Genomic DNA, 27,301 nt, shown 5'->3' with positions numbered 1-27,301 from the left:
TAGTGAAAGCTTCATTATGCTCTGACAGGACACTGTGGAAGAGGACAGGGGAAGGGAGGTGGGAGGCGTTGAGGGAGACGTTGAGGGAGACTCAAACTTAAAGGTCAACTTTATCTGCTGAGGATGGAGCAGACACAGCATCGCTTTGGGATTTTGGGAATATTGGCTCTTGGTCAAAAACGTTGCTGAAAACAGTTTTTATTAATCTTGGACAAATGACAGTTCTCCATTTTCCCCATCCTTCTGATACTGTATTGCACCCCAATTTTAACCAATTAAATAATGCAAAAACACCATCCAATCATATTGAACAGCCTGAAAGAAATAATTGGATCGTGGTGCATCAATCAAGCTGTCATCTGCCCCCCCTCCCCATATGTGTGTAGCCCTCTTCGTGCACTAGTGATGCATGTGCAGAAAACAATTGCTAAATCCAACAAGACAGTTGCAGTACCGTTATGACAGAAAAGGTGCCAACAACAGGTGTTGGTTGCAAATGAAAGACATTTTTTGGAGAAGCTACTGCCAAGAAAAAGGCTGATGCAAAGCCATCCAAGACCAGAGAGAACATCGGTGCAGCGTTTGAACGGTGGTGACAACTGACAGCCCAGAAAGGGCTGCAAAGTCATGCCATGGTGGCTCTGTTTCTACTGGACTGGTAGGTTAACTGTATGTCTTTGTTATCTTTTTAGATTATTTGTTGTTTTCAATCACCACATTGTCATTTGAACAATTATCCAAAACTTAGCATCAGCATCAGTGCTCGTGAATCTGTTTTCATTGCGCATTCCTGTACTCTGCAGGTGGAGATTCGGAGGGAAGTCTGAAGGAAGGGGCTTGGACTTTTTAATTCAAAATGTAGCCTGCTCTAACAGTTTTTCCAGGATCTCCAACCCTACCTTTAAGTCTTTATGCCAACAAACCAGTGGTTATCAAACCTGCTTCATAAACAATTTGAAATTTCAGAGAAACATCAATAACATTATAACTAGGGATTCACCGATTGATCGGCTAGTAACCGGAACTGGACGATTTTCACGTGATGGAATGAAATGGCTCCAAAACACACATAAATCACTTGACCTTGTGTGTACTGAAGCAGGGTAGCTGTAAATCAAAATGTGGCAAACTCTCAAGATAGTGTTTTATTACATGACTATTTTTGGTAAACACTACAGTATGGCATGGAGTCTTCTCATATTTTACTCACCAAGCAGAAAACCTACCTACATCTGTCACTAAACAGATATTATTTTACGTTTATTTTAAGACAAGTTGTGAACCTCAGTCTTTGCCAGTTGTGTTCTTAGCACTTCATTTGTAACTTACCTGGAGGTCTTTGATATTTGGGAAGGGAATTCCAATGGTGACCACAGCCCTTGCATTGTCATCTGTAAAGTCCAGCCCTTCACTCACTTTACCTCTACATACAGCGATCAGCAAAGCACCATCTACAACACAGAAGTGAAAACACAGTCAGTGACGAGCAGTGTGCAGTAGAACTCTGGCAACTTTGATGCTGTTGTCCAAATACATACAAAATAAGTTCAAAGTACTGATTCACAACAATTTCCTATGGCTAAGACCTGTACTAGAGCATTATATGAATATATAGGAGCACAACTTTTTAGACCAAAGCAACTGGTTTAAAATCAGTGATGATGTTAACCAGCCTTACCTCTTTCACCACAGTATTTGATGGCATCGTAGTATGTGTAAAGCAGTTCGTCAAAATCCCCCTTGCCACCACCGCGGGGTTCAGTGATCACGGTTTTCTGCTGTTCTAGCTTCTCCCACAGACCAGTGTTGGTCCATCGGTCCCGGAGCTTGTCCAACATCTGATCAAACCACAAGAGTTATCAGGATGTAAATACAGATGTTTGCATAGCTTCTGAAACTTTGGAAAAGTTAAAATAGATACAATAAACAGAATTGTTAGTCAACCGTGCAATATCCTTAGATGAGTTTGCTACTTCAGAGTGCTCTCACACAGTCATTTTCTTAACGAAGGTATCTCATTAAAATGAACACTACATTTCTATTTCACTAGTCAAACAAGTTATTTGTGCAATGTTGTATTATCCACACACATTAAGATTTACCACATATAATTGCTAAAATGTTTTACCTCGATTGAGAAATGTTTCACTATTTAATAAAACCACAATTAAGAGCTTTCTTCAACTTTCACTCTGGAGTAGAAGTCTTTAAAGAGCCAACGTGTGTCCCTATGCAGTGTTAATGTCTCCTGGATCTGTGACAGGATGTAATGGGTTCCGTCTTGGGTCCTGCCCCACCCTATCGCAAATTTCCAATTGAAAATCCATTAGGATGTTTTTTTGAATAATCCTTCTGCAAGTCAGTAAGATAAACAAACACTAAAAAAACATCACTTGGTAGAGATAAAACTCGACCTGCCAGAAACGTGAACCATGGGAATAAACGACAGCCAAACAGCAGGAAGCTATATTTTAGTTTGGGGAACAGTGATGCCACCAATCTTTATATACTTTCAAATACACAGCTCTATAGAAGCAACAGCACAAAAAAGTTCAATAATATTAAATCACCATATGACTTTCTTCAGTATCAATACAACAAATGCTTGTTATTTATTTATGGATATAAAGTTTAGGCACTGGGATACACATCTCATACTTAATGTTAAATGTTTTTATCTCAGTTTTTTGTTCAACAAGTGTTTATTAAAAATCACAATTAACTGGTTTATTTAAATTCACATCTAGCGAAAATGTAATCTTTAATTCTAAAGTTTATCGTGATAAGGAGCAGAAATTACTGATTTGAAAAACTGCTTTATTGTGCTTCTTACGATTACAAAAAGAAATCATGAGTTTATCAGAGATAATGTGGAAAATACATCAAAGCCCACCTGTTCAAATAAGCCTACCCTCTGTAATTTTACTAAATTTTCTGATTACTATGTCATCATGGTGTCTGTTTTTTATAATTGTGTGTCTCTGTAAAGTGTCCTTGAGTTATATAAAGGCACTTATAAACACAATACTTTATTATCATTATTATTATCATTATTATTATAGGGTACTGTTTATTGCAAAAATAAGGTTTCCTATGGGCATCATCATCATCCTCTTCCTCAAACATACGTCAAACATTAAAACTGTTATTTTTTTCCACACTCCAAAAAACTATATCGCATCAGCCCAAAAAGTTCCAGGCTTTTGTTACATAATACTTAATATGCGTTTACATAATACTGTCAAGTAAGTTACAGTAAGACATTATCACACTTTCTCAGTCTGAAACAAAAGAGTTTGAACTAGAAAAGCACTCGGAGAGCGCAGACCTCCACCAAGGCAGCTCAGTGACTATAAAATACACCCTGCCGGCATGCATGCATGAACAGATCATGCCCAAAATTTAAGCAGTTGTTTCTGGTCCCATTGTGGACATTTCCTAAAAATTTCATTCAAAACTGTCCTTGACTTTTCAAGTTAGGTTGGTCACTAACAAACAGACAGACAGACAAACTCCGGCGAAAACATCACCAAGAAGACAAGGTGTTCAGTAAATGTCTGCTGCTGTGTCCTCACACAGCATGATGCCTTTTCCTTACTTGCACTTACAGAGCTGATGTGTTTAAACCTTGTCTGTAATAAAATCACTGCGGCTGTGCTATTGTTAGTACAAAAAGTCAGCAGCTCTCAAGGGAAGCACATTGATCTAAAAGCCCTCATTCAAACATGGCCCCACTCATGTCTGTGCTGTGCAGATTATATCCATGAATAAGCATGGCCTCAGAATCAAAGAGCAGCTTCACTGACATGGAAACGTGTAAGAAGGGTCAGGTAGAAGTTCTTCTTGTAGTCGACATCAAACTTTTGAATGAGCTAATAGTGTCGAACTGTAAAGTGTGAGCCCGGAGTTGATGGAGCCACAAGTTGGCAGGAAGTCGGGAGTTTTCAACAACACCACACCTATACTGTTCAAATTCATGTTCCTTTAAAGCGTTTAAAAATGTTTTCACAGGTCATGTTCAGTACAGGGGAAAAACTACAAAGTCTGATAATTTATTACATGCCTGTATATTTTTTTATATATATATGATTGTAGTGACATGAGGCATGGGAAAGTTTTAATCTGGTCAGTGCCTCCCAAAGCAAGAGAGGGCAAGACACTTGAATTAATAAAACATAACACATTCACTAAATATGCAAGGACTCCCCATTTACGTGCATCTTCAAATTCAGCAAACTGTTTGTCCTGCAATTGCTTTCCAGTGCAATCTCGAGCAGGAGATGAATAACTAATGTTATGCACTTACTGCAGATCTGCCAAGAAACAAAACAGCCATTATCTGCCAGGCTGCACATGGAAAAGAGATGATTCCACAAGGAGCGAGCGAGCAGTGGAATCTCATTCAGCAGTGCTGCACCCATTATGCTTTTTTTTTTTTTTATCACTGGCACAAAGCATTACTACTACTATGGTGTGCTTGTGTAATAATGTAGTGCTAACTATGGAGTAGTTATACATTCATTCATGCATTTTCTACGACTTTATCCTCGACATGAGCAAAACAAAGGCAACAGCATGTAATCATTACAGCTTTTGAGGAGGAGTTACGCCAACTATGGCTCTGGTGCATCATCAAGCTATATTTTCACATAACATGTAAAAAGTCTTGAACTCAAGACTGGAGAAAACAATTTTCTATTCTGTTATTGTCATTTTTTCCACATGTTCTCAGCCACCATGTATGAAGAGGAAAAGTAAATAAATTTCTGTAAGAGTGCAGTCAGCATTATGAAATTAAGGGCATTTACGCCGACTACAAACAGCTTTGGTGCTTATATTTACTTAATCTTATGGTGCTTATGTTAAAACTTAATCAGTGTAAACATAAGCACCAAAGCTGTTTCCATCATGGTACTGTTCAGTTTCAATCAACTTTTTAATAATTTAATACTTATATTTGGGACTCTGGAGTTCCTATCAGTGTGTGAAGTGTGAAAAATGATGAGTCACTCATGTTTTTGTGGTCCTCCTCAGTCTAAGTACAGGAGACAAAACATGCATTGTTGACTTCCGCGCTCATTGGGACGTCACAATGCGCTAAATTCCTGGAATTGTCCGTAAAACACGCAAGAATGCTGGCGAGGGCAACAGTTTCCCGAAAACCGGAAGTCTGCGAAAAGTTCTATTGTTGGCTCCACTCAGTGACCTTTTGACCTACATTCACAGGTGATTCCCATCATGTGAAAGGGTATTTAAGGAGGCCAATTCTAAGGGTTTCTCCTCATTGCATCTTCTCTGAAGAGTGGCAACACGGGAGCCTTAAAACAACTCTCAACTGACCTGAAAACAATGATTGTTCAACATCATGGTTTAGGGGAAGGATACAGAAAGCTATCTCAGAGATTAAAGCTCTCCGTTTCAACTGTGAGGAACATTGTGAGGAATTGGAAGACCACAGGCACAGTTCTAGTTAAGGCGCGAAGTGGCAGACAGTCACAGTCAACCCACAGACCAGCTCCAAAGGCCTACAACATCATCTTGCTGCAGATGGTGTCAATGTGCATCGTTCAACTATTTAGTGCACTTTACAAGGAGATGCTGTATGGAAGAGTTATGCAGAAAAAGCCTTTTCTCTGCACCCGTCACAAACTGAGTCGCTTGAGGTATGCTAAAGCACATTTGGAATAAGGTGCTGTGGACTGATGAAACTAAAATAGAGTTATTTGGGCAAAACAAGGGGCGTTATGCATGGCAGAAAAAGAACACAGCATTCCAAGAAAAACACTTGCTACCTACAGTAAAATTTGGTGGTGGTTCCATCATGCTGTGGGGCTGTGTGGCCAGTGCAGGGACTGGGAATCTTGTTAAAGTTGAAGGTCGCATGGATTCCACTCAATATCAGCAGATTCTGGAGAACAATGTCCAGGAATCAGTGACAAAGCTGAAGTTGTGCCGGGGCTGGATCTTCAAAAAGACAACGACCCTAAACACTGCTCAAAATCTACTAAGGCATTCATGCAGAGGAACAAATACAACATTCTGGAATGACCATCTCAGTCCCCAGACCTGAATATTATTGAAAAGTTGTGGTGTGATTTAAAGCTGTCCATGCTCGGAAACCATCAAACCTGACTTAACTGGAGATGTTTTATAAAGAAGAATGGTCCAAAATACCTTCTGCCAGAATCCAGACTCTAATTGGAAGCTATAGGAAGCGTTTAGAGGCTGTTATTTCTGCAAAAGGAGGATGCACAAATATCACTGTTTTTTTCCAATATGATATATTTAACTGAAATTTCTTATCCAAACGACCAATGATTTATAAAGGAAATCCATGAACATTTACAGAGGTGCCCAAACTTTTGCATACCACTGTATATGACAGCAATGTGCCTGCTAGAGCCTACACGACCGACATACATATAGTGTGACGTCACCGGTGCAAAAACAATGAATGATGTCATCAAATTTGACACAATGGATGAATGGATGACAACCACCTTACCATACCCTTTTATTCTGGTACCCCAAGGGAAGAGTGCCAAAAAATTGAGTGGCAGGGACTGGTTATTTTGGTATTATGAACAAAAAATTGCATACCTTACTGTCAACAGTTAATAAAATAGTTTTCTTAGTTTTTTGCAAGTGCCGACATGGTGACAGTCTGGATGTCTAAGTAAAGTTATTTTGACAGATTATCACTAGTCTAATATTCATCAGTGCTTACAGAGTCATAAGACAATGAAGCTCTTGTCACAGTGTGCTCTGAAACATCATCCAAGTTTGATCTTCCTCCACAGAAGCACCAAAAGCCCAGATGCTCTGAAGAGAAACCAGGGAATGCTGAACCCTCAGCAACACAAGCTCATGACAGTTGTTGTCCCGTGAAAGAGCTGCTGTCTTGGTTACTGGAGCAGCAGCGAGCCATCTGTGCTGATGGAGTTTCTACATTCCACGTGGTTACTGATGAAGTGAAATCATCAGCATCAGAAATATCTGTAGGTTTCTTTGCATATCATGACACATTAACTTTTAGGAGGTTTGAATAACAGATTTAAAGAAAGATTCATGATACTGTGTCTCCAGCTTACTTGTATTTTTTTTTTTTTGCATTTAAAAATAATATTCTTAATACCATACAACCACCACCACCAAAATCAATTACAGCTATGCATCATAGGTGTAATTGAAAAGGTGTTAAATAAAAGTGTTTTTATTGATTGCCCACACTTTACAACGCAGCATAAATGGGAATGTACAGTATTTGGCACATAAGAGGGCAAAGCAAAGTATGAATAATTGATTGTCCTTTCTGGGCATGGAAGGTGCAATGCCCAGCCTCTACTGGTGAAACGGTAAAGTGGGCCAGATTTCTCTGCCAATTGGGACAGGGTGGTGAACCAGATAGAAGCAGTGAACTGTGGTCTTTCTCGCACTTTTACACTTCTCCTCTTCCCCCCACACCTACTATCTCCCCATCTTTCACCTCTTCGGCATCCGGCCTCTTTCTCTATCCTCTTCCCCGTGTCCCTGGTGTCAGTGAGCTGTGTGGCGACACATTGCAGCTCTGGTGCCTGCTGAATTATGGAAGGGTTTGGAGGCCACGGCATTAATGAAACATGCAGCTAGGAGCCACATTTCACAGTGGCGAGCGGAGACGTGTTGTTGCAATGTAAATTATTCAGTCACAAAATATCACAGCAACCATCACGCCACCACTGGTGGCAAGAAGCCACCTGCCACCTCTGACCTGCCACTCTTCAAATAACAATGGAACACTGCTAAAACATGGCCTGCTGCCCAAGACTGAATACAGAAACATCCACATAAAAATCTACATGACAATTTCTAATTGTGCTAATTAATTATTAAAATATTGTACAAAAAAATACAGCACAATCATTTGTGAACATCACTTGTGTATCTTATTTGGCAAAACGTAACTGTCAGCATAATGTACTGTATGTTGGCAGTGACCACATGTCACCACATGAATTATGTTGCTCAATGATGTGTGCAGTGGTTTTCAGATAGCAGAGCTCTGAGGCAGAGAAGAACAATATTTAGCGCTGTAACAATTCAATGATTAATTGATTAGTATTACTTATTTTTCTCATTCTTTATATAAAAAGAGTATATCATAGGGCCATATATAATGGACTTTTGTTATGCTTCTATTAAAAACATTATTGTTACTGAATTATTTTCAGCCTGATACTTGTTCTTACACAATACCTTGTGTTCTGTTTCAAAGACAAGAAATAGTTGTTTCACGTTGTTAAAAGCTCCATTTGACTTTAGGTGGTTTTCCTTGCGCTCCATCTAACATTCCAACAAGCTCCAGCTTAGTCAGACAGCAGTAACCCTCAAGTTTCCACTGTAAAAACTCTTATAAAACAAAAGAGATCAGGAGTTCTATGCCACAGACAGAGACACAGTCTCACTCTGAGATAACAGTGCTTCTGGAGCTGTACCACCGCTGCTCAAATGGCCCCGAGCTGCTGAGTATGGTGCATGTGCTGCTTTGACTTTGATTTGACACATGCTCTGAAGAGCTCAGGCGCCAGCAGTGGGTGCGTCTTCACACAGACAGCGAGGCGACGTCACCTAATGGCCCTTATCAAAATCTCCATTAAAAGCATTATGTAGTCTCTGCCATCTTTTGCTGCCACTTCAATAAAACCCTGTTTTGTTTTTTTTAATAAACCATCAGTCCCCCTCTCTCCTGTGGAGCATTGGTCCATTCCTTTGGCGACTAGGACCAGATGGTAGAACCCACTGTGATTTTAAAGGGCATTAACTGAAGGGATGTTGAGGTTAAAGTGCTACAAAACCATAGCACTGGTGCAGGAAAGTTGTATGTGTGTGTAAGACCATGATTACAGGAAAACTTTGTTTGTCCATGCATCTTAAATAGAAGCAGAGCAAGTAACATAGTTCATTTGACTGCGGTGCACAAATGCCTTTGCTTTGAAAAGACAAAGTCAGCTATAAAAACTTGGCTTAATTATTTTCTTGATGACTATATTAGTGGTTTGGTCTAGAAATCTCAGAAAATGGTGAAAAACCTCAATTGTTCTTTCAAAAACCTCAAAATCTAGATGTCCTCAAATGCATTTTGTCCACAAACCAAAGAAAAAAGGAAGCGGAGATATATAAGAAACTGAATTTAGAGTAATTAAACAAAATGTTTCTAAATTATCAGAAATGTTTGTGATTTATTAAGTAGTCAATTAAAAATTGGGTTAATTGCAACCTTAATAAATACAGTGACAAAAGTCTAATTTACATTTTTACTTTTGTGAATTTTGTGTGGCATAAAAAGACAGTTTAAGCTCAGTGTATGTGTATGAGAGGACAACAACAGCTCTTTATGTCCATTACAAAAAAAAGCAGTGTATGAGAGGCTGAAAGCCATCACCTTCATACAGTGAGAGGGGTGTTCAGGGATGACCTCCCCTCTTTGTGTAGCCGACACAAACATACACACACACATGCACACAAACACACAGATTACAGAGCAGACGGGACTCAGCGGCACCAGTGAGGCCTCCATGGGCTCCAATTAATACCCCAGCCTTTCATTTCCCCCCTCATCTCCTCATCTTTAAGAGTTGACTGCAGATTAAATATTAATGCATCAGCACAGAGAGAGACAGAGGACTCCTACATGATTGTCAATAGTGAGACAACATCCCATTGCTCATAGTCGCTCCTCGGCTGGCATCAGAGGATGACAAAAGGGAAGGTAAAATGAGAAAACATCGAGGCCCAGAGTCTAAGCTTTCCTTCACAGTTTGGATGGCAGTATCATCAGCTGTTTGAGGAAGCAACCTGATAGTAAGCAGTGGAGGAGTATAGAGGATTCAAATCCACGACTCTGCACGTGTCATGCTGAAATGCACATCAAATACTGGCTATGCCAATATGCCAAGGGCAAAAACTAAAACTGCCAAGGGCAAAAACACAACTGTAGAGGTGCACAGATAGAAAGAAATGTTTCCACTTCACATGGCACAGACCCACTCATCACAGCAAAACTATCTAGCTTACATGATGTGATTTATTTGAGCCAGGATGAGAGAGTAGGAAATAAGAATTCAAAATGCTTTATACTTAAGGTGAAAGGTCAGGTTAGAGGTCAACCGAATAATCGTCGAAAAGTTTAAATTACATTTTTTTATTCATTATCATTAAACAGTTAAAATTTATCACAAAGAATCGGCCAAATATATGGGCCAAGAGAAAATCTGTATCAATATCTATTTTTTGCTCTGTACTCGCCCCTTGCACCAAGAATCAACCTGAGACACAGAGGTTATGATCGCTGCAAACATGTCTGCCAGTTCACAAAAGGCTCACCCAAAACAATCCGTGGTAGTTTAAAAGTACGGCAGGTTACAGATTTTTTTCTATGGACTTTGGTGCTGTGCAGTGCATTGTGGAAACACAATGATAATATGCTAGCAGACAATGCTTTCACTGCTGTAAGTGGTTAAATTGATTATTTTAAATAATACAGTGAAATGGGTTTATGGCACAACATTTTAACATGTTTGTGTATGTAAGTGATGATTTTTGTTTATGTTTAAAAGTGTTGCTGTACAGAGCCCTGACATAGCAGGGCAAAAAGACAACATTTGACTCATAAATAGTTAATTTTCCTTTATATACTGGAAAATTTTACATTTACAAATATTACAATTTTAAAAATCTTATGTCTGAAACTCTCTTCATAAGTACATTGCCTGCAGTGATAAAAGTAAAACACTTTTTTTTAGGGGTTGCAAGAGAAATGTGTGTCATAGATACCACTTCATTATAATGTGTAATCATACTGGCTGTAAACATGTACTGTCTGTTATACACACACAGTATGTTAACTGACGAAAAATGCTGACCCAAGTCACATGTAACTTGCAATGGGGACAAACACAACGACAAATGAAATCCACTTGCCCTTTTGTAAGCTAATGTGACAAGTGAGCTGTAGTGAACATTAATTATTCATGGACAAAAAATGCATAACAAACACAGGGGGACAAAGTGTCTACGAGTGTGCTCTCAGAAGCGCCCTCATTAACTGAAAGAGGATACAGTTCTGTGTGGATGACGACATTTACCAAGAACCTGACAAGTGTCTCTATTGATTAGTGGTGATCTATTCTAACATACTGTGCCGTGTTAGCAATGGGATCTATTGGAATACAGGTTTTGAAAACTCTAACTTTTTTGATCTAGGGTTAATACTAATACATTTAAACATCAGCAGCTGTATACATGACTCCTCTTTGTGGTCTATAACTCCTCCTAGTGGTAAAAAGTGAAAATTAATGTAAAAGCAAAATACACTGAAAATTATTATCAGTGTATTGCAGCAATGCAGTCAATATTCTGCTCTGAGAGTATTTTTTTATAGAGGATTATCTATACAAGCAGTCTATATCTATATGGGCAAAAAACCAAGTTACCATCATTGCAATATCACTCAGTGATACCATGTCTTGACCTCTGACAGCTTTCTCAGTCATGTTGAAGCTGGTTTATTGTACAAAGTGCTTAAAGATGTTTAAAAACAGTCACATCACTGCATTCAGACAATAAAAGAGCATCTAGAATGAGTGACAGAAGCAACAATGTGATACAACAAACACTGAGTTTGACCCAATACCCAATCATTTACCCATCAGAAGGCAAAAAATCAATACGAGACTATTATCCTGCAGAAATTAATTAAATGTATTAAAAATATTAATGCAATTATTGCAAGAATTTTCTTTAACTCTTAAAATGGCTCAGAAACAGACATAAAAATCCCTTACGTTGCATTTTGATAAGAAACTATTTTTGCATCATTGATAGCAGTTATGTAAACAATATAAAGTGAAAAACAAAATGTTAATCTCATTTACCTTGTAAGATGGCAAAAAGCAGAGCACCCCCTTGGCCACCACCTGGCACACATGATGCAGCAGGGCACCCACCTCGTCCTGGAAAGCATACGTTTCAGCATGTTGGAAGGTGGCACACAGTTTTCTGCCTTGGGGTCCTGCACCAATTGTGCCCACCCAAACCTGCAGAAAGTATGTTAGAGGATGTTTATGTGGACAGAGCATTTCTCCTTCATCTGCTTAGTAATTAGGTAGTTTCAAAAGATGAAATGCACACTGTGACTTGTTTGTCAGTTCAGGCTGCTATAGAACAAACATAGAAACACCCTAAAAGCAAGACAACTTCCAATGTACATATAAAAGGCTTATTCAAAGACAAACAATTTTAATGCAAGTATATTCAGTTTCTGGCCATAAAGCCTCCAATTTAAAATTATGTTTTAAAATCAAAGCTGAGTCATAGGTTCAAATAATCACAATTTCATTGTGACCAAGAGTACATTTCACCTTTAACATTAGTCAGCTATAACCATGCAAATATGATTACTACAAATGTTACATATTTTTTCAACTATTACCCCAGAAAACTAAATATTTAGTAGCAGTTAGACTGTGACACCTGCTGGACACAAGTGGTACTGTGATAGATGTGGACCAAATACAGGGTCAAAGCTTCAAATTGTCTAATCTACTCTCAGTTTCAGAGTTCTAAAGACTGAAACAACCACAGTTTATCATTTCCAATTGACTCTTTTGAAGACCTCATGTTGACCAACATGAGGTCGATTGGTTGATTCATCCTGAGTGAGCTGATCAAATGTGTTGCGCTCTATGTTCAGATAAACTCAGTGTTGTTAACTTGTAAAGTTGTCACATTTCCGAAACCATGCCTTCCTACAGTATGATACAGTACATAATCCAGTAAATAGACTTCTAGTGAACACAAAATACACACAGTTCAGAGTTCTCCTAGACTTAAGACATGGGCAACTGACCTGGGACTTCTTGATAACGTGATTGGCCTCAAGCTGAATGGTGAATTTCACCCCAAGTTCAGAGGAGAAGGAGCCCATGGGTGACAGGGTTCCTGAAGTCAGCACAATGCTGTGCACCACCCGACTCAAGTCAGAGAAAGCCTGAGAGATAAACACACAAACAACCATCAAGGGCCATTTTAGGAGAATGTTTTGACTGGAAAACTGGAAATCACCGTTTGTCACTGTTTTTTTTTTGTCATGTAATATGTAACTACAATTTAGAGCCCATTAAGTCTTGTATTGCTGTGGTCTGCAACATCAACCCTCTTACCACAGCCGGGTTGAGGCACCAGAAGCTGAGTGACAACACCTCTGCTTTAACTTTGGTGTTCTGGCGTTGTCTGTGGCGTGGGCGGACAAAAAAGCCCTGGGCATCAGGAACATCAGGTGGGACTTGGTTGGTCCAAGCATAGTTCCTCTGTAGAGCTACCCGGTAATCTTCAGCAAACCTATACAGGCAGAGAGGACAACAAAGTCACAACACAGTGAGTACTACATGTCAGCCACTGGCTAACATGTTTGTGTTGACTCTGACCTGCAGTTGTCCCTGAAGAGGAAATCCAGAACCATGAAGAGGTTTTTGAGGACAGTGGAAGTAGCTGAAGTGATGGTGGGGATCTGTACCATGTCCTCTTTACCATTGACTAGACCAACACGCTCCTCCTTCTCAAGAATTGCTTCCAGGTTTTGCTGTCACATGAAAAGACAGTGGACATGTGAGAATAAAACAACATATTACATATCATCCAGTGAGTGCAGTGTTGACTTTATGTTGTTTGGATAAGAAATGCAAACCTTTGGACAGGGCTTTGATAGTGTTGATTTACATTACAGTACATACAAAGTAAGTACTGTATTTTGGTTCCTACGTGTATTATGTTGATGAATGTTCCTGCAGGATTAATAAAGTATCTATCTAACTATGTCAGTAACCTTCTCACAGGGACTTACACAATCAGACAGTAGATGTCAATCAAAATCTATGTGCTTCACAGCCCGTATCAGGAAACATACTGTCACTGTTGTTTGTGCAGTGATATTTGTCAGTTTCCAGGGTTTGACGGTAAATCTGGGAGAATTTCTGTCTTAAAAACACTTAACCTGGAGCCAAAAAAAGGAGGAACAGACAGGATGTACGCCTAAAGTTGACCAAAGCTTAAAAACGTAAACACTGACTGCTAATAACCCCACAGTTTTGCCAGTCTCACACACATTTATGTTGTGCATACAACTTTTTCGACCAAACATCATTCACACCAGGAGCAATTAGGGGTTTATTCTTTTGCCCAGGAACACATCTACATGTAAGAGCAGGAGCTGGGGATCGAAACCAGCAACCATATAGTTGGAAAAAAAACCTGAACTATAAACCAAGCCACAGCCTCCACAAATAACTCATGACAGTGTAAGGTTGTCTTCCGTACAATTAAGTAAATATATTTAAAGTACCTTGAGGATAGCAAAAGTATCTGCAGTGATGCCCAGAGTATGAAAGATGCAGATTATTTCCTTTCCACTCCAGACTTTACTTGCAGTCTCATATCCTCTTTCACACATGAGGCTTTTGCTTTCCTGGATCCAGCTACACAAGAACAAATACAAAGTGAATATCTACTCTGCTAATTATGAGACCACCAGTGTGCACATATGAATCACTGAATGACTGACTTGATCAGACTGTAGCAGAAATCCCTGAGTGATTCATGTTGGGATTTTCTGATGTTGCATTTGATCATGCCCTCTAGCTCATCCCTGGTCAGCAACAGATTGTTATGGTCCAACGTGAAGCTGGCACTCTCCCTTGCACAGTCTTCAATGTTGTGGGCTTCATCCAGCACCAAGATCTGTCCAGCCAGGTCGATCTCCATCTGGTGCGGATGAATGTGAAGACAGAGAGAAGAAGAGAGGGAGAAGAGTGTTTAAAATATAATCTGCCGCTGTGGTTCATCATCCGTTGTTTGTTCCTCTTCTCAACTTTTTAAACCCCACTCACACTCTCTCTGATCATCGGGTCCAGGAGGTAGTTGTATGGGCAGAAGATGATGTAAGCACCCTGCCTAAGTTCACGGGCAGCATAGTAAGAGCATGAACGGAGACGTTTTCCAAGAGCCACCAGGTCCTCAATATCCCAGGCTTCATGAAGTCCATGAACCTTTTGTAGTGTTTGCTGGTCCCGCATTCTCTGGACCCCATGGTAGTAGCGGCACGACCTACCCTGTAATATGCACAGACAGAGACAAGAGAGGATAAATCAAAGCATAATGATAAACAAATGTTAATAATAATGAACGGCATTAACAAAGCACCTTATATTACTTCATACAAGCTAACAAAAAGAGTAAAAGCACAAAGAGTGATGAAAATGTCACAAAGACAAATCCAATCTAAGAATACCCAAATGCAGTTATGTAAAGCTTGTTAACTTGCATCAAACCCATTGAGACCTAAAGGCAGTGATCAAACCAAGTGTAAAATGACCCAGGCTCAAATTTCTCATCATACTGATGAGTTACCTGTGTACTACCCGTGTAAAATAAGCACAAAGACACTTTTCATGTAAGAAAGGCCTGTGTATGTCATTGTCAGGATTTGTTATGAGACAATTTTAGGAATACCATTAGAACACCTGAGAACAATGCAGGTTCCTCACAACTTCTTCTTTAAGTTGAAAATGGTACAATCTTCAGGGAACGATTAACAAGAGACACTGAGGCTGAAGTGAAAAAAACACAACCAGTTGAAGAGGCAGATAAGATGGTGCATAGTCAGGTCAGATGGAAGAGTGTCTTTGATTACCTATGCTCCATTTGGGGTCAAGTGCCTAAGTAAGTAAGTTAGTGGAGCAGCATTTAAACTGAAAACTTGCTTAGTTCTGTTACTTTGATTTGTTTAGACTCATTTATATAACAGAGAAACTAGATTCCCCTTTAGCAGAGTTGACAAAGATCATTTTAAATGCTGCCTGGGATCAAGTGTTCTTGCTATTGTAGTGGTTTACATGTTCTGACACTCATACAGTGAATGTAGACGTGTAAAGACGCACTATCTCATGTACCGACCACCAATTACTCTGTCAGCAAAGGTGCCTGCTTTAGATGTCCCACCCTGTTCTTTATGAATTGAACAGCTTGAGGTGACACTGTCACACAAATACTGTACACCAATGGATTCATATATCCTCCAGACACTACTTAAGATCATTGAATTAAATCTTTTTACTCTTCATAAGAACAATGACCACTGCCTTCACTGAATGAAAGAGTTTTGAAAATTAATGGCCAGCCAGCGACATTTAGGAAAGTCGGGACAGCCTTACGTTGAGTTCAAACAGAAATGAGCTGTTGTGAATAAAGACACCATTAGCTTATCAATGTGTGCTTTTGTATATGAATCGCTTTGTGCCTGTACAGGATAGTAACCTCACACCAACAAGACTAAACCCTGAGGTGATGAAGACACAGAGAATCAATGACACCCACTCCAGTGAGCAGTTAGAACTGGGCCAGCTACTTCATATGACAAAGTTAGACAATTGCCATGGAGGTAAACACCTCCAATGACAGCTTAATTGTGCTCATTACAGTAGGCGCCTCAACCTTAGGACAGTGTAAGGGCTTACAAGTGTCTCATGTTGCTCGCTCAATGCTTCTTGACATTTTAGTGTGTCCAAAAGACCCTGCTGTTGCAGATATTGTAGCAGTATAATTACTGCTCTAAGGCTACATCATCAAATGAACTGTAGTTACCCTAGGGTCTATGTTTCAACTCTTTCAAACTAAAATTAGAGGGTAAATCCACAATTTTTGAATCCAGGTGAACCTGCAAAAAAGGCGATCGACAACATTCCCATTGCTAGTGGCTGTTATGCCCTGTGGTGTTTTTCTTATTAACCCCTTTATCACCCCTGTGTGAAATGTGATATCACAAATGTGACAGAAAGTTGAAGGAGGAAAAAAACAACAGAGCTCAGTGACAATGTGTCTGTTATTTAAATTGTCCCTTGTTCAAAACTCATCAGCGAGTAAGCGGTTTTAATGTGTTGTTAACACTTTGTAAAAAGTAAGGCGCACTACAAACATTTGTGGCTCATGACAATTCTAACGGCAGAAAGATAAATCTGTGTCTAAGAGTTGCGCTGGCCATGTCATTAAGAGGAAATTTGCATCTTGTGTTCCCACTAATGCAGATGGGAGTCAAAGACGGTAACAAATCAAATGCACCATAGTCATTTGACGTGAGAGTGAATGTCAATCAAACGCATTCCCATGGATCATAAACCAACTTAAACGCTGGGATTTGTATCAGTGTGGTTATAAGGGACGGAAATTGATTGGAATTAAAAAGTTAAAGCAAAATGTTCCCTTTTACTTTGTTATACTTTTATACAAATTTGACCCTGTGAAGAAGAAAGTGCCATTAGGTGCTGGATTTTACAGCTACAGGGTTCAATACTGGTCCAGGAGTACTAGGCGTATATATTCAAAACAGATCATTGTGAGGGCTTGACTGAAAAGACCTAGGTTACAGACTGTAGTTATCAGGCTCCAATCAAATCTCACCATGTAGCCTGTAAATGTACATGGTGCAGATTATTAATGGCATTTGAGTGCTTATGTGTTTGTCCTCACATTCTTGGCCTCCAGCAGGTCCTTGCAGCGTTCATTGCGATTGAAATGCGGTGCCACCTCTGGGTTGACACAGGTGTGATCTCTGCTGGATAAGATGGTCATTGGCACACATGAGTAAACAGTGCGTTTCAGCTCATGGGCAATCTGTGTTATCTGCTTGTGTGTCCTTGTGCCAAAGAAAATCTTTGGGATTTGCTTTGTGCTGTCTTTCACTTTGGCTTTGGCACATGGGCACAGAGGGCAGGGTTCTTGGCCCTGGATGGAGACAAGAAAATAGAGAAACAACAATTAAACAAGGATTAACTTAAAAATCTGTACATTTTACAGCCAACTCCCTGATCAGAAACTGCTAATGTCATCCTGTGCAGTTGTGCTGACTCAATAATATCTCAGTTATGTAACACAGTGACAAGTTGATGTTCATGGTAAGTTTAATGTTGGCACTGGTGCGTCAGAGCAAAACGTTTCGAAAATTTGAATCCTGATTTAACAATACAGTCAAGAAACCTGAAAACTGTCCAGAACTGATGTTAAGCCATTGCACTGTTGGTTCCCTTTTTGAAATATTAATCAATCAATCTCACCAACACGCACCTTTGTGTGCAGTACACATTTAAAACCGTTCACGTTCTAAATGGTCAAATATATACTGTAGCTTACATACAGTACAATAATATGGTATACGCAGTTTTTTAGTACACTGCAATACACAATGCTAGCAAGTCATCAACATTAGCCACTGTCGCAAATGTTTTGTATGTTCTTTTGAAATACATATGGAAACATATGGAGAATTTGTATCCATACATATGGTGTCCTGTCTCTCTGTACTAGTTGACCTTTTCAGGCTCTGAAAGACGATAGGCCACCATTGTGGAGGCTGGGAAAATGTAGCTGCTTCATAATTAGCTGTCCAGTGACATGGTGGATTCTTTTTTGTGTAGCCGGCACCATTTATGAAACTGATCCTGCTTAAGTTTTGAGCTCTTTAAAGTGGTGTACTCTTTGACCACCCAGTGCCTCCCATACATCATATAATCACAGCTCATCTCTAATCCACAATCAGGAATATAAAAGACTAACGTTTAATACAAAACACTGAAGACACAGTGTTGGATATGTATTATTCATTAAATGGCCAATTATAACTTTATAACAATTTGTTACACATTTGAAAAATGATGTCTTTGAAATGACTCGGCATGATTTAACAGCTTCATAGTTCATAAATGGTCCAAAATGACGTATCAGATAAGTATCCGTAGATACTCAAGTGTGTTATATCGTATTGGTATCAGACACAATAAAAGTGGTATCATCCTATTCCTACTGAAAATGCTGTATATAATTGCACAGCAATGCATACATGAAATGTAGATTGAGAAACATACCATTAGTGTTGTTCAATATTTGGTTACTGAAGTTTAGCATTTCTTTCAGTAATTTGTGATCATTGAACATTATAGTTGTATTATATCAGATGGGGTAAAAAGAATCAGCATCAATTGATAGCCATCGGCTGCCCTGATTTCTAGAAATTCGACCACCCACTATTCAAGATGCTCCAATAGACACAGGTTACATACACCATGTTTACATATATTGGACACTTTTCTGAAGTTAGAAGTTTGTGCCACGTTTGTATTAGCCCACCATGTACACATAAAACGTGTAAGAAAATAAACACACACAAATCTTCTTGCATGGGGCAAAATGTTTCGCATGTAAGTAGTAAAGGCACCTAGTTGGCAAGTGTTTCAATATGAACACAATATGTATTTTAATCTATGGGATGGACATCAGTAAGTTGGGTCAGAAATTGTGGTCAATGGCAGACATTAGGTGACAGGGATGCTCGTGCACGAGGAAAAACAGAAGAGGTAAGGAACCTCAGGTAAATGAGAATGTCACCGCAAAATGTGATCAGACTGTATCAGGTTGAACAGTCTGTCAACAGCTGCACAGAGAGGAATGTTAAGGTAGCGCTGTGGTGCATGAACCCCTCATTATAAAGATAAATGCATACTAAAAGTTCAGTGGAGCGAAAACCAAAGTCAGCTGGGATTGGCTCTAGAGAGACGAGGAAATAAGTCAACCATATACTCCACACGTGGTCAAAATAAAGCTCAAAACTATACAGCACATACTGTCATTCAATAATAGTTGATTTAAGTTACGCAAGTGTTTTCATCTAAACAAATTGCTCGACTGATGTCTAAAGATTGAAATTGGCCTTGAAAATAACACTGAAGGCCCAACTGATTAATTTGGCTGAAATATTTTTTTTTCTTTTAAAGAGACCATGTTGGATAATTATTATTGATTAATCACCAATCACTATAAATTATGCATTTTTTTGCCAGCAACTTCTTAAAAGTAAATCTTTATTTTTATTTATCAAATTTCTTGTGTTTCATGTATTTATTTTTACACACATTACACACTCTGAAGTTAGAAGTTTTTGCATGTATCAAAGATTGGCTTTGTAAAAAAATCCACATCAATTGACTATATATTTTTTATTTATGCAATAAAAGACTACATAAAAAGATTTTATCAATTTGTGATAAAAGTGAGAGTGAGAGAAAGTCTTGCCTTAAAACCTTTGTGAACACTTGACAGTTGTTAATTTAGATAAACACTAACCACATGCTTAGAAATAATGTCTGTCGCTAAATTCTCACAAAATTTCCCAAATGGTTCCACATAAGAATGACTGGTATGTGTTGTCACGCATCACAACTTACAATGGGCATCAGATGGTACGACTCTTAATGACAGACAAGTGGCTCAGATTACCCACCAGCCCAGATTCTCCAACCTTGTTTTCCCATCAAATATTACATTGTGTGGTGGAGTGTAGGCCAGATAGAACCCTTAGAGAGCCATCCTTCAGAGTTAAGAGGATAACGAGCCCTGAGCCCATGTGAAAAATAAACAGAGGTAATGTCGGGCCCCAACACCAGTTCAAGTTACCTTTCTCTTCTGGAACAGTTACGCTTCACAGCCTGGGCCCTGGGCCCGATCACCTTACCTCCTGCTGCCACATTAAACAGAGGCATCCAAATATCCTGCTCCAAGATGGCCAATAATTACTTATTCATTGGCAGGAGGGGGAAGGAGGGATGGGTAGGGCAGAGTAGAAGGTCTTGCTGATGAATAGAGGCCCTTGTCAAAAGCTGCAGCAGGAAACAGCTGACACAAGAGTATCCTTTTACATACCTGCCTCCCGAGATGCCAGGACAACAAGGTTTCAAGCTTGGCCCCACAGCCCAGTGCAGACACCCCCTAGAAAGGAATCCAGATAACTGGCAAAAGGGGCAAACAGGACACCAGCTCTGCTCGCCACAAGAACATAATGGTCCTTTCACCGCAGGACTTTTCACTAGTGTTGCTCTTGGGTGCTGTTAAAAATAACAATGCCCTTCCTTTGTCTGTCAAGTATCACATTGTGTGAGCAAAATATTTTGTCCATTGATACAGCAATTATGTACACAGTCAGAAAAACCAGAGTTTCTAAAAGGTTCACACTTCTTAATGTATACTGTTTATTTAGTTGGGATATGCAACCTGTCTTAGCTTTACCAAATTATTTCAGGTGTGATACATATAACCACACTACCAGGTGTGAGTGCATGCAGTGGCTAAAGCTGTCTGGAACTGACAGAACAGAGGTCAGCGGTGTTACTGAACACCTCAGAATATTCACAGGTAGGCTTCTGTTGCCGTTCTCCCTGCCAACACCTGATAGATGGAAATCTCACACTCCGGGGGGCCAGTCAGAGGGCACCGAGGGGCCGCAGGCACTGGATCACTTGGGTATCGGTGGCGCCTCTTGCTGGACGCCAATTTGCTCCTCATTCCACAGCTTTCAAGGGCTTGGAATTCATTCCAGTAAGGTGTGTTTCAATAGCCAATACCTCAGAATACATGACACCAAACACCCCCTCCTCCTGATATGACCACACTGTGCAAGGAGGGTCTATGGCAGATATCTGCCCTCCGAAGCACCTGTTTATCCCTCAGGCACAGTAACCAGCGGGTGAACCCCATTCAATATTTATCCCTGTGGCTTTCACAGATCAGCGGCCCAGGCGAGGCAAACCCTCTTAATTAAAACTGGAGCTTGCTTCAAAGGGCCCCATTCAGGCCATCAGTCAGCACTCACAGGACAAAGGAGCCTGGGTTATATAGCTTCAGGGAAACCAGAGACAGACTCGCTTTTTCAACTTCACTTTCCCTCCTCCTCTTTTTCCACCTCCCGTCATCCAAAGATCTAAATCCAAGCCACACACCTGTGACAGGTATAGACAAAGTTGTGAGAGTTCAACCATTCCTGTAAAGCTTTGCATCAGCAGTTTATGGTTCATTTGGTCTAATGATAGCGCTCTTGCCTTTGCAACAAGAAGACCTGGGTCTGCGACCCGGTCGGAATAAGGGCCTTTATGCATGGAATTTGCATGTTCTCCCCGTGTGTGCGTGGGTTTTCTCTGGATTCTCCAGTTTCCTCCCACAGTCCAAAAACATGCAATATGGGGATTGGGTAAAATTGGACAATCTATATTTACCGTAGGTGTAAGAGTAAGAGTAAATGGTTGTTAGTCTCTATACGTATGGCCCTGCGATGGATTGGCGAACTGTCCAGGGTGCATCGCGCTTTTCGATCCATGTCAGCTGAGATTGGCGCAAGCACCCCCGCGACCCTCATGGGGAGGATAAAGCAGTAGAAGATGAGTGAGAGAGTGAGTGTGTGGTCTAATGATTATGGATCACTGATTATTCACCAGAGATATCATCTGATATTGAACATGAATAAGGTGTTACTTGAAGCACTTCCTCTAGTGGCTTCATAAACCTCATTTCCACTAAGCGGTACAACGCAGTTCAACTTGCCACAGTGTGGTTTGGAACAGTACACTCTGATCTGGCTTGCGTTTCAACCACAAAATGTGGGCCAGATAGTGATATCTGTGTCAGCTACGTAAACAGCATGATGTCATACCAGCATGACACAGTGTATCCTACCAATAAATTACACAAAGACGCAACACAGTAAACAAAGGTTAACAATGGAGAACATCAAGCTTTTCATGTTCTTCCCTCTTGGTCTGTTGTTATTTATCACAAAAAGTCATCAAGCTTTGTTTGAAAGAAATCTGCAGGGGGAAAAAAGCTCTGCTGCTTTTCAATTGACGATTAACCAATCAACCAACTTCAGTGTGTCCACCCTTAAGGAGCTGGACCACTGTGCTTGTTACCCAAATGGAAGGGTGCCAAATATAATTGCATAATGTATCCAACTAAAAACAAAACTGTACCGCTACAAGTGAGATACAAGTGACAAAATGTTTTCCTTTGAACCTCATACTGACACACACGCAACATTCAAAACAGTACTCCATCCATTCTCTGGTACGTATCCTTCGGTGGGTCGCAGTGGGAGATTGAGCAGACAGCAGACAAAAGACATTTGTGGAACACTATACATGATGTTCAGTAAATCCTACCTGCCAATTACCTAAAAACACTGTACTAATCTGTACTAATGAACAATTATATATTAAATAATTATACATACATACGTTTTATTTTACCATTCTTTTTTTCCATATTTTTCATGGTTGTTGGAATTTATATTTTCAAGAAAAGGGTCATTGATTTTAAAATGACTCTTATTAAATAAGTTGTGGATCATAATTTGAAGAGAACATAGATGTACACCTATGCTCCAGCCTTGATCAGTTTTGTGTTGTAGTGTAACACCACCTAGTGGTGACAGTGAATAGTGACGTAATTCTGAACCTGGTGCTCAGAAAGTAATTTGTCTCCAAAAGTAGTTAAATTCTTCTGCACTGACATAGTTCATGGTGAGTAACAATCTGTGTCTCTTTAACATTCATGACACTGATATAGTGCAGCACACTCCTATTACACAGATTTAACGAACTATAGAAGAGGAGGAAGGACACGCACAAATAATAGTAGCCTACTTGAGGCTCTGTGCCATTTCAAGGTGTCACTGGTGGAGTCAAACTTTTTTATATTATAATTCATTTGATTAAAGCTACCGTCAGTGAAATCCTTATATCAGGATTGTTTTATTATTAAATATGTCTTAAATAGCTTGATATTCTGACATCATTCTGCTATCATTGATTCAGAGTGTGGTACTGCAATGATTAATTAATTATTATTCAATCACTAAATGAAGTGCCTATTTTGATCATGGATTAATCAGTTAAACTGAACAAATTCCTCCTCCCAAACAAACATTTTCATACAGTGACATAGGAGGGAGGGAAACGAAAGCTAATGAAAGCAACTAATAGGAAGTTAATCAAAACCTTTGACTTCTAATAATATCAGCAAAAATTACAGGCTGCATCAATTTCTGATAAAAATAAGTAAAAAGCAACATCATCAACAGCAGCTTTCATGATGTGGGAGGACCTTAATGTTGTGTATACTGGACGAGTCGGAGGCAGCATATCGAAGACAACTTCAAGAACGATGTCTGTGGTATGTTCCTTCTACTGCAAGTGTCTTGGTTCGAGTTCAGGAATTATCATCATCTCCCTCCCTGTTTATTATCTTATCATCTAACCAGCAAAGCACCGTCACTCGTTGTAAACTCGTCCGGTGTGTTTGCAGCATTAGTGTGTGCGTAAGCGGGCAGGTGCACTCTATGGGGGTGGGGTTATTGTTTGTCTGGTTGTGTCAGACAATATATTCACTCCACTACACCACAGTAGTATAGTATAATAGTATTCATTATACTGTATAGTGTAGTAATTTGATATTTTCAAGTTCGTTAGTTATAATTGACGAAAATCTGAATTTTCCTTTTTTGTATATTGTGTTTGTATGCTTTTACACCAAAACAATACAATTTACTGCTTTTTTATAAGGAGACAAAATTAATATTGAGCAGAATTAATTCAGGCCATTAGTCCGGCTCTCAGCAATATTTTATGTTTCTCATGTGGCCCCTGGGGTAGGGTGTACTCACACTGCAAAAGGCCAAGGACAGACTGGCTGATGCGGGGCCGTATGGCTTTGGGTCCCATATCTTAGTCGGGGGCTTCTTTTCCAGCACTGGTTCATCATCATCATCATCAATGAATACGACTCCCTTCTCCTGACGCTTTCTTTTACGGCACTGAGGAACAATCACACACACTTCACTTTATTTGACAGCACATAAGTCAACAGTTGTGCATTACATATAGAACCACCATTTTTTTTAAATTTACTTCTACACCTATGCAGTATGAAACTTGGCTAAGTGCATGTTAAATTCTGATGTTTCCACTTAATAACGCCATATCTACATTTACTGCTGGTGGCAGTGTCAGCTCCTCACACTATAATCACTCCCTTCTCTACCGATTTTTCAAAAATGTGGCAGAGCTTTTCTGTTTTTGCATTGAGGTAAGACAATATTTTCAGACCTAAGAAATCTCAGCTAGCAAGAGAAAGAGTTCATTCTTTATTCCATCTCTATATTTGCAGAGATGGAATAAAGCAGTAAGTGTAAATAATGTGTTTGCATCAAATACTCCTTTGTGTCATATAGTGTCAGGTAGAGGAAATCACTGAGCTTGTCAAAAGACTAAGACACATTCCAGAGCTGCAAAGCAAACTGGGTCATGTAGTTGGATCGGCATTCATGGAATCAGCTCAGGCACTGAAACGTGTATTTTAATTCAGTCAGGTACCGACTGATCAGAAAGGAGCTGGTGCAATATTGGCATTACGGTGCGTGCCCATCTAACCCCAGAAATAGTGTACATTGCGTTTTGGCTCATATGTACCTCAGTAACACTGATTGATTTAGCTCTGTTATTTATCATCACATTTTCACTCCTGTTACATAGAACATAAATTCATCAATCCATCACTATTATGTTGTGTGTTGATGACATAATGCCAAGACACAAATTGACATTCACCTTCTAAATGTAATACACAGCAAATTCATTGAAGAAAAAAAACAACAGCAACCTTGTTCTCAGTGTGTAAGTTTCTCCTGTCTGGCATGAAGTCATCATCATCTTCTTCGACAGAGGTCAGGGACGACTGAAACTTCTCGGACAAGCGTGAGGCTATGGATTGTTTCTTGGGAGGCGGCTCCACATCTAATAGCTCTGAAACATTATAAATAATGTTTGGATTAAAGAGTCAGAAACTGAGTTCTAAAGTGGCTTTGTTAATTAAGTATACCAAAGCTAAATCTTACCTCTGCAGGAAGGATCAAGGGAAGAGAATGTCTTCACATTTTAAAAGAATAATGGAAAACTTTAAACGGATACAAAAAGGTCATCTCCAGGCAGCCTTGATAATATTTTTGGCCATACTGTCCAACCTTGTGCTATACAATACATTTAAATACCGTGTGCTGCTGTAAATCATACAACCACAGTGTGTGCAAACAGACTTACTATGTTCAGATGATGGGTGCAGCTGTGGTGTTGCTGTGCTGGGCTCTTTACACGGTGACTCAGTCAGGTCCACAACAACAGATGTATCTGCTGTTGGCACTGAAGGTCCTCTAGTTTGACCATGACAGGCACACTGACAGGGAGAGGCAACGTCTGACTTCTTACATTCTCCAGAGGCATTAAGTGACATTTTCTTGTCCTCCATTTGACTTCCTCCTCCTTTCAGTTTAGCTGTCAAAACAAAATCAAACATGGATATAACAGTGAAACTAGTTATCAGTCTGTATTTAGAAGGAAATGGAATTAACAAAACTTTATTTACAACAATGCCAATATAATTTTCTGTTTCTTAGCAATTCCTGATCAATTATCTGTTTGGGGAAAATGGGACAATTCGACACAGACTGGGGGAGCTGGAACTTGAACCACCAAACCTCTAGTGAGAAGGCCTGCTCCCTCTGGATCCTCTAAGGTATACACAGGTTCACAGATTTAATACAACAGTTACTATCTCTAAGTTCAGGAGGAAAAACGCCATACTGGAGACCCAGTTGTTTTAATTTAGAGGCAGACCAAATTTTGAAGTTTTAAAAACAATGGTGCATATTTTTTTTAACAATTTACTAAATTACTTTATTAGTTGCAGTCCTAATTTATTTTAATTTAATAATAGGGATTATCGTGAATACTCGATTATTCCTTAGTCATCTAATTATAAAACGTTGAGTACATTAAAAAGTAGGGCTGTAACGATACACAAACTCACGATTCGATTTGTATCACGATTTTTGACCCACGGTTCGATACATACCACGATTTATTTTTTTTTATTTAAAAAACATTTTATTTAACCAACATTTACTTCTGTAACAACTTAATTTAACATTTAATAACACATATTTTGGAACACTATGAACAGATTTGAACATTTCTCTCTTTCTATAACAAAATAATACTGACAAAGTAAATGATCAGTCAGACTGGGATTTGTCCCCAAAGTTTGTTCCGGTGGAAATAACTTGTTTTGATAAACAGCAAAGGTAAGACAACATTTTCCGCTTGTATTTCTTGAAAGTCAGTTGTGTTGCTCTTATTTTGGGGCTGGATCCATGAATCTTGTTCGTAGAGGGATAAAAATGGTACCGTTAGAATCTGTGAATTCTCCGCTATTTACATAATCGTGCTGACACCCAGTGCCACTTTTAAACATGTGCGCTGTGGCGGGTTTTTTCACCTCCTGCGGGTTTGATCCACCGGTGTTTTAACTCTGTTTGGTGAACATAAGAATGGTTTAAATGAGCTTT

The 27,301-nt window shown here is 39.5% G+C and overlaps 1 protein-coding gene across 1 annotated transcript in view; it reads right to left on the bottom strand.

The window, feature by feature from the left end:
* brip1 (BRCA1 interacting helicase 1) overlaps positions 1–27,301 on the bottom strand; it is a gene marked incomplete at both ends in the record, with an annotated part of 57,514 nt that overhangs the window by 28,611 nt on the left and 1,602 nt on the right. The window contains 15 exons of the mRNA XM_083886875.1: positions 1,330–1,451; positions 1,679–1,838; positions 11,913–12,074; positions 12,887–13,027; positions 13,200–13,377; positions 13,464–13,618; positions 14,378–14,510; positions 14,597–14,796; positions 14,922–15,143; positions 17,557–17,811; positions 20,779–20,844; positions 21,792–21,851; positions 24,566–24,715; positions 25,561–25,703; positions 25,998–26,228. Of these exons, the coding sequence (XP_083743001.1) occupies positions 1,330–1,451; positions 1,679–1,838; positions 11,913–12,074; positions 12,887–13,027; positions 13,200–13,377; positions 13,464–13,618; positions 14,378–14,510; positions 14,597–14,796; positions 14,922–15,143; positions 17,557–17,811; positions 20,779–20,844; positions 21,792–21,851; positions 24,566–24,715; positions 25,561–25,703; positions 25,998–26,228 (2,378 nt within the window). The remainder of the gene's footprint in view (positions 1–1,329; positions 1,452–1,678; positions 1,839–11,912; positions 12,075–12,886; positions 13,028–13,199; positions 13,378–13,463; positions 13,619–14,377; positions 14,511–14,596; positions 14,797–14,921; positions 15,144–17,556; positions 17,812–20,778; positions 20,845–21,791; positions 21,852–24,565; positions 24,716–25,560; positions 25,704–25,997; positions 26,229–27,301) is intronic.

This window comes from Microchirus variegatus (assembly GCF_963457635.1).
Source record: "Microchirus variegatus genome assembly, chromosome: 3".
Classification (NCBI taxonomy): domain Eukaryota; kingdom Metazoa; phylum Chordata; class Actinopteri; order Pleuronectiformes; family Soleidae; genus Microchirus; species Microchirus variegatus.
The sequence above is the reverse complement of the archived record's forward strand: the minus strand, read 5'-3'. Positions and strand labels throughout refer to the sequence as shown.